The sequence below is a fragment of the Stomoxys calcitrans genome, chromosome 3, assembly GCF_963082655.1.
Source record: "Stomoxys calcitrans chromosome 3, idStoCalc2.1, whole genome shotgun sequence".
Lineage (NCBI taxonomy): Eukaryota > Metazoa > Arthropoda > Insecta > Diptera > Muscidae > Stomoxys > Stomoxys calcitrans.
Window position 1 is genome coordinate 86,624,086 of NC_081554.1, and position 15,911 is coordinate 86,639,996.

The window sequence follows — 15,911 nt, forward strand, 5'->3', positions numbered from 1 at the left end:
CTTTACAAAACTACAAATCTGTATCTAACATTTGAGTAGCTAATAATTGTTGTTAATTGTTTTAGCTTTAATTAAAACGCATGTCATTGTGAGGTTTAGTTAATTTAATTTGTTTTTTTTTTTTCTTTTGAGTTGAGCATAAATAAGCACCCCATGAAATCCTTTAGTGTTTCCTTCATATCCCAACAGACACACATACACACACACACATACACTTCAATATCCATACACATGGCATCTTCGGAAGAAGGCATTCACCAAAATCACCATATCTTCATCATCAGCTCTCATTAATCGAATGTGCTAAACCCATGAAAACATTTAAGCGAGCTCTAGAAGTCCTTTGCAAAATTTTGTGTAACTTTAGAGCTGTTTCCGTTCCAAATTCGTTTCTCTACCGCGCTCTTTATGTACTGTCCTAGCAAAATAATGCCCTAATGATCTGTTTCTCCTATTCTACTATGGTAGGTCAATGCTACCCTTTCACAAACACCCCATAATTTTTATGTAGGAAAGGATCCCCAGCTTACATTCTCAACTAAACCTTCTATCAAATGTCTCACTTGTGTCACCTTTAAATACAATCCAATGCTCATAACCATACAAGCGAAGACCTTTTAATCACACCACCCATAGTGGTGATAGAACATCACCATCTCACCGTTTTAGCTTTCAAAATTGATCAATTTACTAAAATGTACGATCCTGTTACACATCCACCCACACACAGGATTAAATCAATTTTCAGAACTTAGCTAAGCTAAGCTTATTTTCTGTCTCTCTTTCCATTATGCTCCCCATACACTGCGTCTACTTGGTGATGCTTGATGATGACGATGATGTTCAATATACTTCCCCACATACACGTTTACAAAAAACATATTTGATCTAAACAACCATCCTACAATCCCTACAAAATAACGTTGACTGCGTGCAGCGGCAATAAAGCCCAGCAACACGGCCAAAGTGTGGCCCTTTTGGAAACTCCAAATGGGGTTACCATTATTCCAAATAATGGTGCCACAACATCTAATGGCCAAAAGATGGATCATGACACCTCCGATGTTCAAAGACGTCGCCTAAGCACCGATGACTCCTTCGAATATGCCACAGATCGTGAGAGCAGTGTCTACAACCCAACAACAATACCTTTGCGTTCGGTTATGGCTTCTGCTGGTGGCCGCAATACCCGCAAGTCGGTGGATAGCGACAACCCAACGGAACAAGCGGATCTACTAACCAAGGGAAATGAGTTGGGAATTCCAGAATCGAGATTCTCGCGTTGGATACCCAAGGACCAAAGGGAAATTCTTGAGAAACAAGCTCGTCTATTGGCAAATCGTGCCCAAGCTACAAAAACGCCCGAACCTCGACCACGAACACCAACACCATCAACAAAGGGTCCGGCACCAGCCGTGCCAACAACGGCGAAGCTTACAACGAGGTCAAATATAAATGTGCCTACGGAAACTGAAATCTAATGCGATACGATACGAAATTGAAAGAAGACATTGCAAAATTAAAGAACTACAAAGTATTGAATTTATTATAATTTTTAATTCTGTGGAGAGGTTACCAGTGATGAGAGTGTTAAAACTCAATCTGATATAAATGCAAGGTTTTAAGATGAACAAAATATATATATGGTTTTAAATTGATAGAATCCTTGCGTTCGTCGGTACAAATTAAATTAAATTCAGCCAGGCGGAAAAAAAATCACTTGAGTGTGAGCCCAAAGAAATTTTCCAAAATCAGATAAAACATTCAATCTGAATTTTTGTAAAATTTAATTACAATCTAGCCATATACGTTCGTAATGTATGACCCAGCAAAAACTAGGTAAGCTCATGTCATTACACACTGGCATACCAGTAAACTGATTCTTGTTACTCGTAGGAATACCCAGTAATGGGTTACCTATAATGAGTTAAATTATTACTTATTGCTAGTAAGAAGTTTAAGAATACCCAAAAATTAAGCAATAATCCAAAAGCAAATTTGAAAATGAAAAGAATTCTGTTAAATCTTAAAGTAATTAAAAAATTTTCAAGAAATCAATAATTTTTACACCCACCATCGAAGGGTGGGGGAATATTCATGTAGTCATTCCGTTTATAACACTTTGAAATATCAATTTCCGACCCTACAAAGTATACATATTTCGGATCGTTGTAAAATTCTAAGACGATTTAACGATGACCGTGTGCTTGTCCGTCCGTCTGTCCTTCCGTCTGTTGTAATCACTCTACAGCCTTCAAAAATTGAGATATTGAGCTGAAATTCGGCACAGATACGACATTTTGATGCACGCTGGTTAAGTTCTTGAACGGGCCAAATCGGACCATATATGGATATAGCTGCTATATAGACCGATCTGCCGCTAAATGGTCTAATGCCCATAAATGCTTTATTTTTTAGCCGATTTCGCTGAAATTTGAAACAGTGAGTAGTTTAGTTCCCGACATCTGACCCAAATATGGATTAGATAGGACCATAAATAGATATAGCTGCCCTATAGACCGATCTCAAGATTAAGGGCCTAAAGCCCATAAAAGCTTTATTTATTATACGATTTCGCTGAAATTGGAAACATTGGGCTATTTTAAGCCTCTCGACATCTGATATTAATTAGTTCACATCGGACTATATTTTTATATATAGCTGCCCTATAGACCGATCTCCCGATTAAGGGTCTTAAAGCTTTATTTGTTAACCGATTTCGCTGAATTTTCAAGGTTTTACACCTCCCAACATCTGACAAAAATATGGATTAGATCGGACTATATTTGGATATAGCTGCCCTACACACCGATCTGGCGATAAAGGGTCTAATGCCCATAAAAGCTTTATTTATTACCCGATTTGGCTGAAATATGAAATAGTGAGTTATCTTAAGCCACCTGACACCTGACCTTAATATAGTTTAAATCGGACTATATTTAGATATAGCTCCCATTTAGACCAATCTCCCGATAAAGAGTCTGAAGCCCATAAAAGCTTTATTTTTTAAATGATTTCGCTGAAATTTGATACAGTGAGTAGTTTTAAGCCTCCCAACATAGGATCCAACATCCGACCCAAATATGGGTCAGATCAGACAATATAGATATAGCTGTCATTTACAAATTGTCTGAAAATGTTACTTGTATATGAGTTCTCGGGACCTGAATAAAATATGATCGAGACCAGCCCCTTTTAAGATATAGCTACGTATATAGTAGTGGAGTTATAATAAAATAGAATGATGACTAAATCCTTGTTTAATTTGGTCCACATCGGCCCAGATTTGGTTATAGGTGCCATAGAGAACGATCGCTCGATTTAAAATCTTGGCCCTATAAAAAGCGCATTTATTATCCGATTTCGTTGAAATTTGACGCAGTGACTTATGTTGAGCTTTTCGACATCCGTGACCTATGTTGTTCAGATCGGTTTATATTTGAATATAGCTGCCAAAGAGACCAATATTTATATATTAGACCACTCAATGTCCGTGCCAAATTTGGGGGCATAAGTTATCCAATATTCACCGGATTTTGACGAAAGGTGGTTAACATATATACCAGAGGTGGTGGATATCCATCGGCCCGGCCCAACTTAACGCCTTTTTACATGTTTTCATACTTTTTATGATTTTGACATTTTTTATTTAACATTATCGATGTATCGAGGTAAACTGTCTATATCATCTGCACTTTTTAGAGTATTGACATTAATTTTCCGTACTATTCTATCAAACTCATAGAGAAAGTGGCTCAGAGGTCTCTTAACATGCCATTTCCAAAAAAAATTAGGTTTTTTGGTACCACAGTAACTTGCCTGTTCTAGAAGCCTCTTTAATGACTTTGAGCCAATATGGAACAAATATAGATTGAAGGTGTTGAAAATTCTCAAGACCCTGTTGGACCCTTCCCGGGCTTGCTTTCTGGGCAGATTTTCCCGTATTTTTGTGATCTAATTTGAAATTCTTTTCATTTAAGTACCATATCGCCTACATTGTCATGGAGTAAAAAATGAGTACCAAATATTGGAAGCCCTTGATAGCTGTATTGGAAAAGTAAAACACATTCTCTTTCATGCGTGACACCTACAAGATATGCAAAGATCAGCTATCGAAAACGGTTAAAAGGCATGCCTTAAATAGTTGCGAGTATGCCACTATTTTAAAGCAATAAGTATAATTAAATCGAAGCTTTTATTTTTCATACTTCGGTATGTTTAGAGGTATGCCAGTATTTGTATTTGTACGAATAATTCATTATTCGTCATCTGGTGGTGTGTTTTCTTGAAGCACTTTCCTTGAAGGTCATGCCCATATTGAAATATCAATGCAGATATATCTACTAGTAAGTGGTTACAGAATCTTGTTTCGGGTTACCCAATTACGTACCCGGTAATATGACTTTTGCTGGGTATGAATTCGAATAATAAGTACAGATCATTGTTTTGTTCAATGAATGCATGAAGTTGAGACATAACACACATATTTCTGCCATCATTAAGACCGTTCTCCAAGTTGAACATATAACTTCATATTTAATTTGAATTCGCAATTTTTGAGTGAGAAGTTATATTAAATACCATATATGTTGGAGGAGAGCGTCTTATAGGAACATTCCTCCCGCCAATCCCGAAGAGTTCTTTATTAAAAAATAAGAAAAAGATTACAAGTAACTTAAATAATGGACAAGTAAAAATCATGTATTTAGTTATGTCTCAAACTATGGTTTAGATACATTTTCAACACCATCATCTTTTCTTTTAAATATTGTATATAAAAGTCAAGCTACTGTGCAGACGTGTTTTTTGAAATCTATTTGTTCCACTACGAAAGTTATAGCCATACTGTTGGCAAATTGTTTCAGCATTGTCTGGCTGTGTTTTGTTGCATCGTTCATTCTTTGAGCTGTTTTCAGCAAATCAATATTTCTAAATTTGTGTCAACAGAAATATTTGTTGTTGTTTCTTTGTGCTGGTTTTCAACAGAGAGTTCAAATCGCCCAATTTTCTTTTGCTTTTGTGCTCCCCTTCACTCTCTCTGACGACAAACAACTTTTCGTGATTGCATCATTTCTGTTTTGTGAGAATCAACTTGTCATCATTGTTACTGCCTTCATTGATTTTCTATCACCTGTTCTTACGATCCTGTTTTTCACCATACTAGTGGTTGTTGAACACACTAAGGATTTTCTTTATTCACCACTTATGTCTTTCTTCTTTACCTTATTACTAAAATCCCACTGAAGATTGTAATTAAGCTTCAATGAGCCCTTTAAACCCAAACTGCAAAATGAATAAGGAAAAAAAATGAGACCATGGTGTCATGCTGGCTCTGCCTTTCATTACTTCAATCAAAATGCGTTTGACTTGCTGCTCGCACTGAAAGATATTGCTGAAAGATAAAGGCCTTCGTTGGTGTTGTTCTAAATGTAAAACCTATGATGCCGAATTCTTCACATTTTTCACAAATACGAAAATGGAGGTTGGTCTTATAAGCACCGCATTACAGGCCCTTGTAAATAATTTTGGAAAGTATAAAGAAATCTTTAATAGCGCTTCTTGCTTGGTACAATTTCTTCATTCGACCAACGATTCCACAAGCAAAAGAAAGAAACCTACTTCGAAATCAGATAGCAATCAAAATATTACTAATGATAATACACGTGTCAACTATTATTGTTAATGAACTAAATGAATAACCAGTCCAAGCTTCCTGTATCCATTTTCAATATCCATCTGCAAATACTCCCATGAATGTACCCCCGCTGGCCCAAATTCTTATTTCATCCCATCTAACACTCCTCAGGTTACAAATGAACTACGACAACTAAAAGACATTGTTGCTAAAAGAAAAACTATTTTTGCCTTACGTTTTTCGGATGATACTTTGCCTGAGGATATATCATTTTACATTAAGGAAAAACAAGTTCAAATTCTCTGTGATATAGAGCTTATTCTCCGTGACAGAGCAGCTTCTTTAAAAATTATTATCACAGAAGATGATTTCGATGCCTTTTGGCCTCCTAAAGCTGTTATCCATAAGTTCGTCTACGGAGAAGTTTTTCTGTTCCCGTATACGCTCAAAAACAGCTTAACCGATTTTTATTCATTTTTCAGTGTTTGCGGAGTTTGGCCTCCGGCAAAATTAGGATACCTAATTTTTCGATATCCAATGGCAGTGCAGACCCTCCTCCTAGCCTTTTTTTTTTAAACGACAGTTCTGGGTTATACGTTCACTAGCTTAAGCGAAATTTGTATTCGCTCTTATGGTAGCCAAAAAACATAAAAGGGGAACTGGAATCTGCGGATATGCCTCTATCGACATGTGAGACAAGTTTTCAGAACCAGGTCCGATGAGCAACGAAAGGGGGAATGTGAACACTCCATAATTATATGGCCTAATCTCAGTCATTGTGTCCGCCTTGACAGGTCAATGTCTGATCGGAAAATATGTTGACAGACTGAAGATTGCAAATAACGACTTTTGCAAAAGCTGTGAGAACGTCGAGGAAGAAAAGACGATAGGACATCTACTGTGTGAGTGTTTCGCACTAGCAGTCAGAAGGAATTCTACTAGCGGTTCTCATTTCTTAGAGAATTTTTCTGATGCAGCGATTGTGAAAATTTGCAATATATTGGGCTTCTGGATGTTTCAAAAGTAGGAATTAGAAGGCATTTCCTTCTCCTGCTCCTGTGGTATCACAATGGACGAATTCGTGTTTGGAATTTTGGTGTCGGGTTTTTGGTATATGTATACTATACCCTAATCGAAATGTTCACCGATAAGGACAATATCGAATGAAATGTATTTTAGAGTAGTATACGAAACTGAAATACAAATTGGGACGTGTTTATCGATAGGGGCAATATCGGTATCAAATGAAAGGTATTGGCAAGTAAACCACAAATCTGAAATAAAAAAGTTGTCCAAAGGTGTGAGGGCCACAAAATTCAAAATGAATATCAAACAAGTAAAAACGTGTTAACTTTGGATACCTACCACCATGTATAAATTAACCATCCTCTTTTATAACAACTCCACTGCCATATTTATAGTAGTATGCAAATGGGAGCTGGTTTTGATTCTATTTGCTTCAGGTCCCGAGAACTCTCTTACAAGTCACAGTTTCAGCAAAATCGGGTAACAAATCTACTTTTTGATGGGATTGGAAACCCTAAATTGGAATATTGGTATATGTGGCAGCTATATCGGGTAATAAATAAAGCTTTTATAGGCTTAAGACCCTTAATTGGCAGATTGGTCTATATGGCAGCAATATCTGAACCACATTTGAATCGGATATCGGGAGGCTTTATTCAACTCACTATTTCATATTTCATTGAAATCGATTAATAATTGCGGCTTTTATGAGCTTAAGACTTTAAATCGGCAGATCAGTCAATACGGCAGCTATATCTAAATATTGTCCGATTTGAACCATCTTTGAGTCGGATATCGGGAGGCTTAAAACAACTCACTTCTTCAAAATTTAGCGAAATCGAATATTAATTCCGCCTTTTATGGGCTTAAGACTCTCAATCGGCAGATCAACCTATATGGCAGCTATATCTTAATATTATCCAATCTAAGCCATATTGAAGTGTGATAACGGAAGGCTCTCTGTTTCAAGTTTCAGCGAAATCGGGTAATAAATGCAGCTTTTATGGGCTCAAGATCCTAAATCGGCAGATCGTTCTATATGGCAGCTATATCTGAATACGGACCGATCTGAACCATATTTAAGTCAGATGTCCGGAGGCTTTGATCAACTCAACATTTTAAATTTCAGCGTAGTCGGATAATAATTGAGGCTTTTAAGGGCTTAAGTCCCTAACTGAGCAGATCGGTAATATGAAAGCTATATCTAAATGTGGTTCGATCTGAACCATATTTGAGTGTGTCTCCCATTATATGCTCCAAGCCGGCATAACAGTCTATATGGCAGCTTTATGTAAATATGGTCCGACATAGACCATATTCGGTTTGAATTTCGGGGCCCCTAGTACAACTTCCTGTTTAAAATTTCATCGAAATCGGACAAAAAATTACGGGTCGTAGACCTTAATTCGCTTGATCGCTGCGCACTCTAAAAACCCGCAGTAGGACATAAGGTCCAATCGGGTCTATGAAAATACAGAAAGAAAAGAAAGTGAACATAAATCTTGAATGAAATTAGGGATTAAGAACCTTGGTGGCCGGCCCCCAAATAAAATAACGCTCAACTGTCATCTCTGCTTATGACGCTAAACGCTTGGGTTCGAATCGTGGAGAGAAATTTTTCAGCGGTGGTTATTCCCTCAAATTATTAGCGCCATTTGTGAGGTACTGTCCAATGTAAAAACTTCTCCCGGAAGAGGTGTAGCACTGCGGCCCGCCGTTCGGATTCAGCTATAACAAGGAGGCCCCTTATCATTGAGCTAAAACTTTAACCGGACAGCACTCAATGATATGTGAGAAGTTTGTCCCTGTTCCTAATTGGAATGTGCATGGCCAAATTTGCAACTGTCATGTAGGCCGATGGGGGTTATATTGTGTACGAATGAACGAACATGTAGGCCAGTGAAAGACTTTGTTAGTTATTAGTTGGCTATCATATAGCGTTCGTTTCACTAGTCGAACACAGAATAGATTTCTAAGCACTCGGTCTTCTGCGCTCTTTCTTCAATTTCGGTTGGTCTTGCTATCAAAGAATTGGTCTTCCAGTTCTGCGTTTGCCATAATGTTAAGTCGGAATTCTCCGACTTTGGTGAATCCTCCCTCTGATAATCCAATTTCTAATGGGGACAAATTGTCGGCAGCTGCGGATTCGACTTCGTCATTTATTAAAGTTGCGCCTTCAAGAGGTTCAATCATACCCACTTGCTATTGTCGTCTTATAACATGATTGTTGTTGCTCCATGGAAGACAGTGTTTGTATCCAGTCCTCAAACTTCAATTGACAACAGCCGGAGTTAGATGTAGTCTAAGAAAGATGATTTATTGATAAAGATTTAAAGGTGATACTTGTTCTTTTAAAATTATAGTTCAGAGCAGTTTCTTGGACACTATAGTTAGTACTTTATTTTGATATCTTGGTAAAGAAGTATTTTTTTAAAGAACGTTCAACTAAAAGGGCTGTTAGTATCTGACCAGCGCCAAAATATTAACAAACATCTTACTTATTCTTTGTCAAACCATTTGGGATTTTAATAAAAAATAAGGAACTGTTCCATTGAGAGTTTTTACTGCGAATAAAGAATTATTGTATTTACTGAATTTTTGCTGTCTTTTTGGATACCGATATACTTTTCGATAGTTATTAAGTCTTTAGAATGAATAGAATGCATAAAAAGGGAGTAGAATTCTAATAGCAGTTCATAATTTGATTAGTTCGAAGACTTGTGATGGTTCAGCTTACCTAGACATTGAATTTGTTTGTGTAAAATTGGTATTAACTGGTAACACTATTTGTTTAACTTGTTTGTATATTGCACCTAATTCGGAACTTGAGATTTGCTTAAGCTGATCTTAGTTTAAGCGAAAAAATATACCAATAAGCACATTAGTCATTCAAGACCAATAAGGAAGGGCAAAAGTTGGGCGGTGCCGACTGTATAATACCCTAAACCTATCCTATAAGTACAATTTGGGAGTTTTATCCATTTAGGAACCAATTTTGATAGACCTCGGCCAGCAAATATGTTCAAACTGTAATAACTACGGTTAAAAAATGACAACATTATTGCTAGTTACCCGAAATCTGACGAACATATATATGGGAGCTATATCTAATTCTGAACCTATTTCGAGCAAACTTCTCAGATAATGTGGTAGTCGTCGAGGAAAGCGTTGTGCTAAATTTTGGGAAGATTGGTCAAACAACGCTCTTGCAGTGGCTCTTGGGATGAAAATCTATATACATATATGACAGCTATATGTGAATCTGGACCGATTTCTATGAAATTCAACGTTAATATCGAGAGTCATAAGAAAATTCTTCCTCAGAATTTCGAGAGAATTGTTTAAAAAATGTGCACTTTCTTGCAATATTTATCAAAACCGGACGAACATATATATGAGAGCTATACAAAAATCTGAACCGATTTCAGCAAACTTCTCAGATACTGTGGCGGTCGTCGAGGAAAGCGTTTTGCAAAATATTTAGCATGATGGGGAAATAAATGAGCTTGCTGTGACTCTAGGAGTGAAAATCGGGCGATATATATATATATATATATATATATATATGAGAGCTATATCTAAATCTTTACCGATATCCATGAAAATACCAAATATGTCGAGAGTCATTAGAAAATTTTTTCTCCCAAATTTCGAGAGAATCGGGTAACAAATGGCCAATTTATTGCATTATTACTGCAATTCGGACGAACATATTTATGGGAGCTGTATCCAAATCTGAACCGATTGTAATGAAATTCAACTGTAATATCGGGAGTCATAAGAAATCCTTCCTGCCAAATATCGTGAGAATCGGTTAACAAATGACCATTTTATTACAGTATTACTGCAAAACGGACGAACATATATAGGGGAGCTATCCTCTGCGCGACCGTAGCGCAGAGGTTAGCATGTCCGCCTATGACGCTGAACGCCTGGGTTCGAATCCTGGCGAGACCATCAGAAACAAATTTTCACCGGTGGTTTTCCCCTCCTAATGCTGGCGACATTTGTGAGGTACTATGCCATGTAAAACTTCTCTATAAAGAGGTGTCGCACTGCGGCTCGCCGTTCGGACTCGGCTATAAAAAGGAGGCCCCTTATCATTGAGCTTAAACTTGAATCGGACTGCACTCATTGATATGTGAGAAGTTTGCCCCTGTTCCTAAGTGGTATTTTCATGGGCAAAATTTGCAATTTGCAATATTCAAATCTGAAACAATATTTTCCAATTTCAATAGACTTCGTCTCTAGGACGAAAAATACGCCCCTACCAAATTTGACATATCTAAATCGAAAAAGAAAGTGATTCTGAGTCGATCGGTATACTTCCCAATGGGTCTATCTCTCTTCCTTTTGGGTGTTACAAACTAATTCACAAAGTTCTAATACCCAGCACCACAGTAGTGGTGTAGGGAATAAAAATTCTTAAAGCGACATCCTTAACTCAATGACTCTCGATTTCCTTGTTCTTAGAGCATTTATATTACTATAAGTTTTATACCCACCACCAGAGGATAGGGGAATACTCATGTAGTCATTCCATTTCCAACACATCGAAATATCCTTTTCCGACCCTGTAAAGTATATGTCTCATAAAATTCTCAAACGATCTTACGATGTCCGTGTGTCTGTCCGTTTGTTTATCCGTCCGCCTGTTTTAGTCACGCTACAGCCGTCCAAAGTTGAGTTATTGTGCTCAAATTTTGCACAGACCTGTACTTTTATTCCCACCACCGAAGGATAGGGGTATGTTCATTTTGTCATAAAAAGCCATGTCTGCTGAAATCACGATACAGTCTTTAAAAGTAGATATATTTAGCTGGAATTTTGCACAGATTCTTTTTTTGTCCATAGGCAGGTTATGTTCGAAGATGGGCTATATATCTTGACATAGCCCCCATATAGAACGATCCGCCGATTTAAAGTATCAGGCCTATAAAAGCCACAGTCCAGATTTGGGTATAGCTGCCATATAGACCGATCTCCCGCTTTAACACTTTTGGGCCATAAAAAGCGTATTTAGTGTCCGATTTCGCTGAAATTTGGAACTGTGAGTTGTGTTAGGGCCTTCGACATCTTTCTTCAGCTATATCCAAATATAGACCGATCTGAACCATATACGACACGGATGACGAAAAGCCAAACGTAAGTCACTGTCAAATCTGGACCGATATGGGTTCAGATTTGGATAAAGCTGCCATATACATAGACCAATCTCTCGATTGTAAGTCTTGGCACCATTAAAAGGCACATTTATTATCCGATTTCGCTGAAATTTGACACAATGACTTATGTTTGGCTTTTCGACATCCGTGTCGTATATGGTTCAGATCGGTCTATATTTGGATATAGCTACCAAAACGGCAAATATTTTGTTCTACAAAATTGAACAATGACTTGTACTTATTAAACCACTCAATGTCCGTGCCGAATTTGGTCCAAATCAAACCATATTTCGATATAAATTCAACACATAAATTCAACAAGTAAATAGGCGTAAAGTTCGTCCCGGCCTTTTTTTCTTGTTGAATTTCAATTTACGATTCGATTTTTTGGAACCAAATCGAGGTATTACATTGGAAGTAAATCGAGGTAATACTGTATAAACCTGTATACAGGAAAAGATTCGATTATTCAATCCTACTTTTCCAACCGAAAGCTGACGATCTTACGAAGCTATGGAGTTATACAAATGTTTACATTGAAACGATAAAAGTGGATTCGAATCGACATATCCAGGAAAACATACCTTTGGATAGTTTTAAATGTTTTTGGTCATTGCTTTCTGATTTGCAGGTTATCTCTGTCATGGTTCTTACTAATATCAATAATGCATAAAGAAGTTACAATGATGAAGCCCCATAGAGTAACTTGTTTCAAAAAGTTTCATTGCACTCTCCTTAACACTTAAGCTGGTAACCTTTCTGTTAGAAATATTAAATGTATCATCAGCAAATGAAAAACTAGCGTCACAAGACTGCTAATTAATAAAATTCTACAAAAAAACAAACTGTATAAACTCAACAATGCCTTAAGATTTACAACTTAATACCCTGAAAGAGGCATTATAAATAGAAATAATCTGCACTAGAATGTTGTAACAATGTGTGTATCCTCTGTGTAATATTACCATACAATGGACCAAATAGAATACATCATTTTTATTGTCTTCCACCAAAATAGTTTAGTTTGTCCTTCGTTTTGGTTCCTTGGCTGTTAATAATTTACAGGTGATATGATATTGACATTTAATGAGATTGCGGCTATTTCATATAATTTAAATAATCCATAATGGCTTTTTAATGCATTTTTAAAGTGCCTTATTGAATAGTAAAAAAAATAAAATAAAATTAATAAAGACATCAAATTGGAGAAACAACTAGAACAACAACAACAAAATCAAACATGCACGATTTAATCGTATAATGACATATCAGACAAAAGCCTAATTAATTACAACTCGCCTTGTTTTTTTCCTAAACCACACTTCACACTATAGTTAATTTAGTTTATTGTCAAACTGTAATGTGAATGTTGTGTTTTTTCCCCATCATACAAAGCAAATAATGACAGCAAAGTTGTAGCACAAAGAAAATACATAATTTTCAATATTAAGTTTTTATATCCATAATATTAAATATTGCTTTCGTTAGCATTGATTTGTTTATTTTTTTAGAATTGCTGTAGTGTTTTTCCCATTTTCCCTATTGTGTATTAGTTTGTTTTCTTGCGTTTTTTTTTTCGAACTATGATTAGTGTTGGTTGTTGTTTTTTTTATCATCAAATGCCATAAACCAAATTCCAGTCTATTGTATAATTTTATATGTACTTTTTTCTAATGATTGTATTATTAAATATTTATTATTAAGTTTTTGCCCATAATTCCCATTTGTTATTAAAGCCTATTAATTTAAAATTCTAAATAACCATGTTTTTCGCTTCTTATTTAAGGTTAACAAACACAAAATGTACTAATCTTTTTAATATATTTGTACTGATATTTAAGGGCTTAAGTGAAACGTAAAGCTTTTGTTATTTAAATAATAAATACTTTGTAAATAAAATAAGATGCAAAAAATCTATAAAAACATTACGGGGTGTTGTTTCGTTATTGATGGAATCATTGGGTTGTGTATAAATATCTTCATCATATTTACAGCACTTCAATACAATTGTTTAAAGCACCCGAATAAAATACAACAACAATATCGATATCGGAATATCTTTTCGCCAACAAATACCTAAGCCTATTATAATTGTAAGATTTAAGAAGATTATTTTTTACGGTTGTTTATATTTGTATACCCACCACCTAAGGATGGGGGTATGTTCATTTTGTCATTCCGTTTGTAACACATCGAAATATCCATTTCCGACCCTATAAAGTGTACATATTCTTTATCCGCGTAAAAATCTTAGACGATCTAGCCATGTCCGTCCGTCTATCTGTTGAAATCACGCTACAGTCTTTAACAAGTAAGAGAGTGCTAAGTTCGGCCGGGCCGAATCTTATATACCCTCCACCATGGATCGCATTTGTATAGTTCTATGAGCGGTATCTCTTTTCAGGCAAACAAATAATATTGAATAAGAACTGTTATGCCATTGGAGCTATATCAAGTTATAGTCCGATTCGGACCATAAATGAATGCAGATTATTGTAGAATTCATTGTGTAATATATCAGTTGATTCGGATAAGAATTGCGCCTTGTAGGGGCTCAAGAAGCAAAATCGGCAGATAGGTTTATATGGGAGCTGTATCAAACTATAGATCGATTCAGACCCTATTAGACACGTATGTTGAAAGTCATAAGAGAAGCCGTTGTACAAAATTTCAGCCAAATCGGATAAGAATTGCGCCCTCTAGGGGCTCATGAAGTCAATACCCAAGACCGGTTTATATGGCAGCTATATCAAGTTATATACCGATTTGCGCCATGCTTAGCACAGTTATATGAAGTCATAACAAAACTTCTCGTGCAAAATTTCAGCCAAATCGGATACGCATTGCGCACTCTGTTGGCTCAGGAAGTTAAGACCCAAGATCGGTTTATGTGACAGCTATACCAGATTATGAAGAGATTTTAACCATACTCAGCGCGGTTGTTGGAAGTGATACCACAACACCATGTGCAAAATTTCAGTCAAATCGGAGAAGAATTGTGCCCTCTAGAGGCTCAAAAAGTCAAGACCCAATATCGGTTTATATGGCAGCTATATCAAAACATGGACCAATTTGAACCATACTGAACATGGACTGATTTGAACCATGCTTAGCGCAGTTGTTGGAAGTGATACCAGAACACCATGTGCTCAATTTCAGTCAAATCTGGCGAGAATTGCGCCCTCTAGAGGCTCAAGAAGTTAAAACCCAAGATCGGTTTTTCTGGCAGCTATATCAAAATATAGACCGATTTGGCCCATTTACAATCCCAGCCGACCTACACTAATAAAAAAATGTTTACAAAATTTCAAGCGGCTAGCTTTACTCCTTCCAAAGTAAACGTGCTTTCCACTGACAGACGGACGGACGGACAGACGGGCGGACCGACGGACGGACCGACGGACGGACCGACGGACGGACGGACAGACGGACGGACGGACAGACGGACGGACAAGCCCAAATCGACTTAAAATGACATGACGATCAAGAATATATATATATACATTATGGGGTCTGAGATGCATATTTCGAGGTGTTTCAAACAGAATGACGAAATTAGTATACCCCATCCTTTGGTGGAGGGTATAAAAATAGAGATATTGAGCTGAAACTTTGCACAGATTCTTTTTATGTTCATAAGCATGTTAAGTTCGAAGATGGGCTATATCGGACTATTTCTTGATATAGCCCCTATGTAGACCAATCCGCCGACTTAAGGTCTTAGGTCCATAAAAGCCACATTTAATATGCGATTTTGCCAAAATTTGGGACAGTAAGTTGTATTAGGCCACTCGACATCCGTCTTCAATTTGGCTCATATCGGTCCAGCTGCCATATAGATCGATCCGCCGATTTAAGTTCTTCGGCCCATAAAAAGCGTATTTATTGTACGATTTCGTTGAAATTTAGGACATTGAGTCGTCTTAGGCCACTCGACATCCATCTTCAATTTGGCTCAGGTCGATCCAGATTTGAATATAGCTGCCATATAGACCGATCTCTCGATTTAAAGTGCATTTATTGTCACATGTCAGCGAAATTTGGGACAGTGAGTTATGTTAAGCCCCTTAACATACAATATGGCA

The 15,911-nt window shown here is 36.8% G+C and overlaps 1 protein-coding gene across 7 annotated transcripts in view; it reads left to right on the top strand.

Annotated features, from left to right (window-relative positions):
• The window catches only part of LOC106091635 (fasciclin-3), a 572,844-nt gene that overhangs the window by 539,110 nt on the left and 17,823 nt on the right, over nt 1-15,911 (top strand). For 3 of the 7 annotated variants that reach the window (XM_059366094.1, XM_059366097.1, XM_059366098.1), the window contains exon 6: nt 938-12,654. The exons of the other annotated variants lie outside the window; for them this stretch is intronic. In XM_059366094.1, coding sequence (XP_059222077.1) covers nt 938-1,481 — 544 coding nt within the window. In that variant the 3' untranslated portion in view covers nt 1,482-12,654. Of the gene's footprint in view, nt 1-937; nt 12,655-15,911 lie in introns of those variants that run through there. 7 annotated transcript variants of the gene reach the window in all.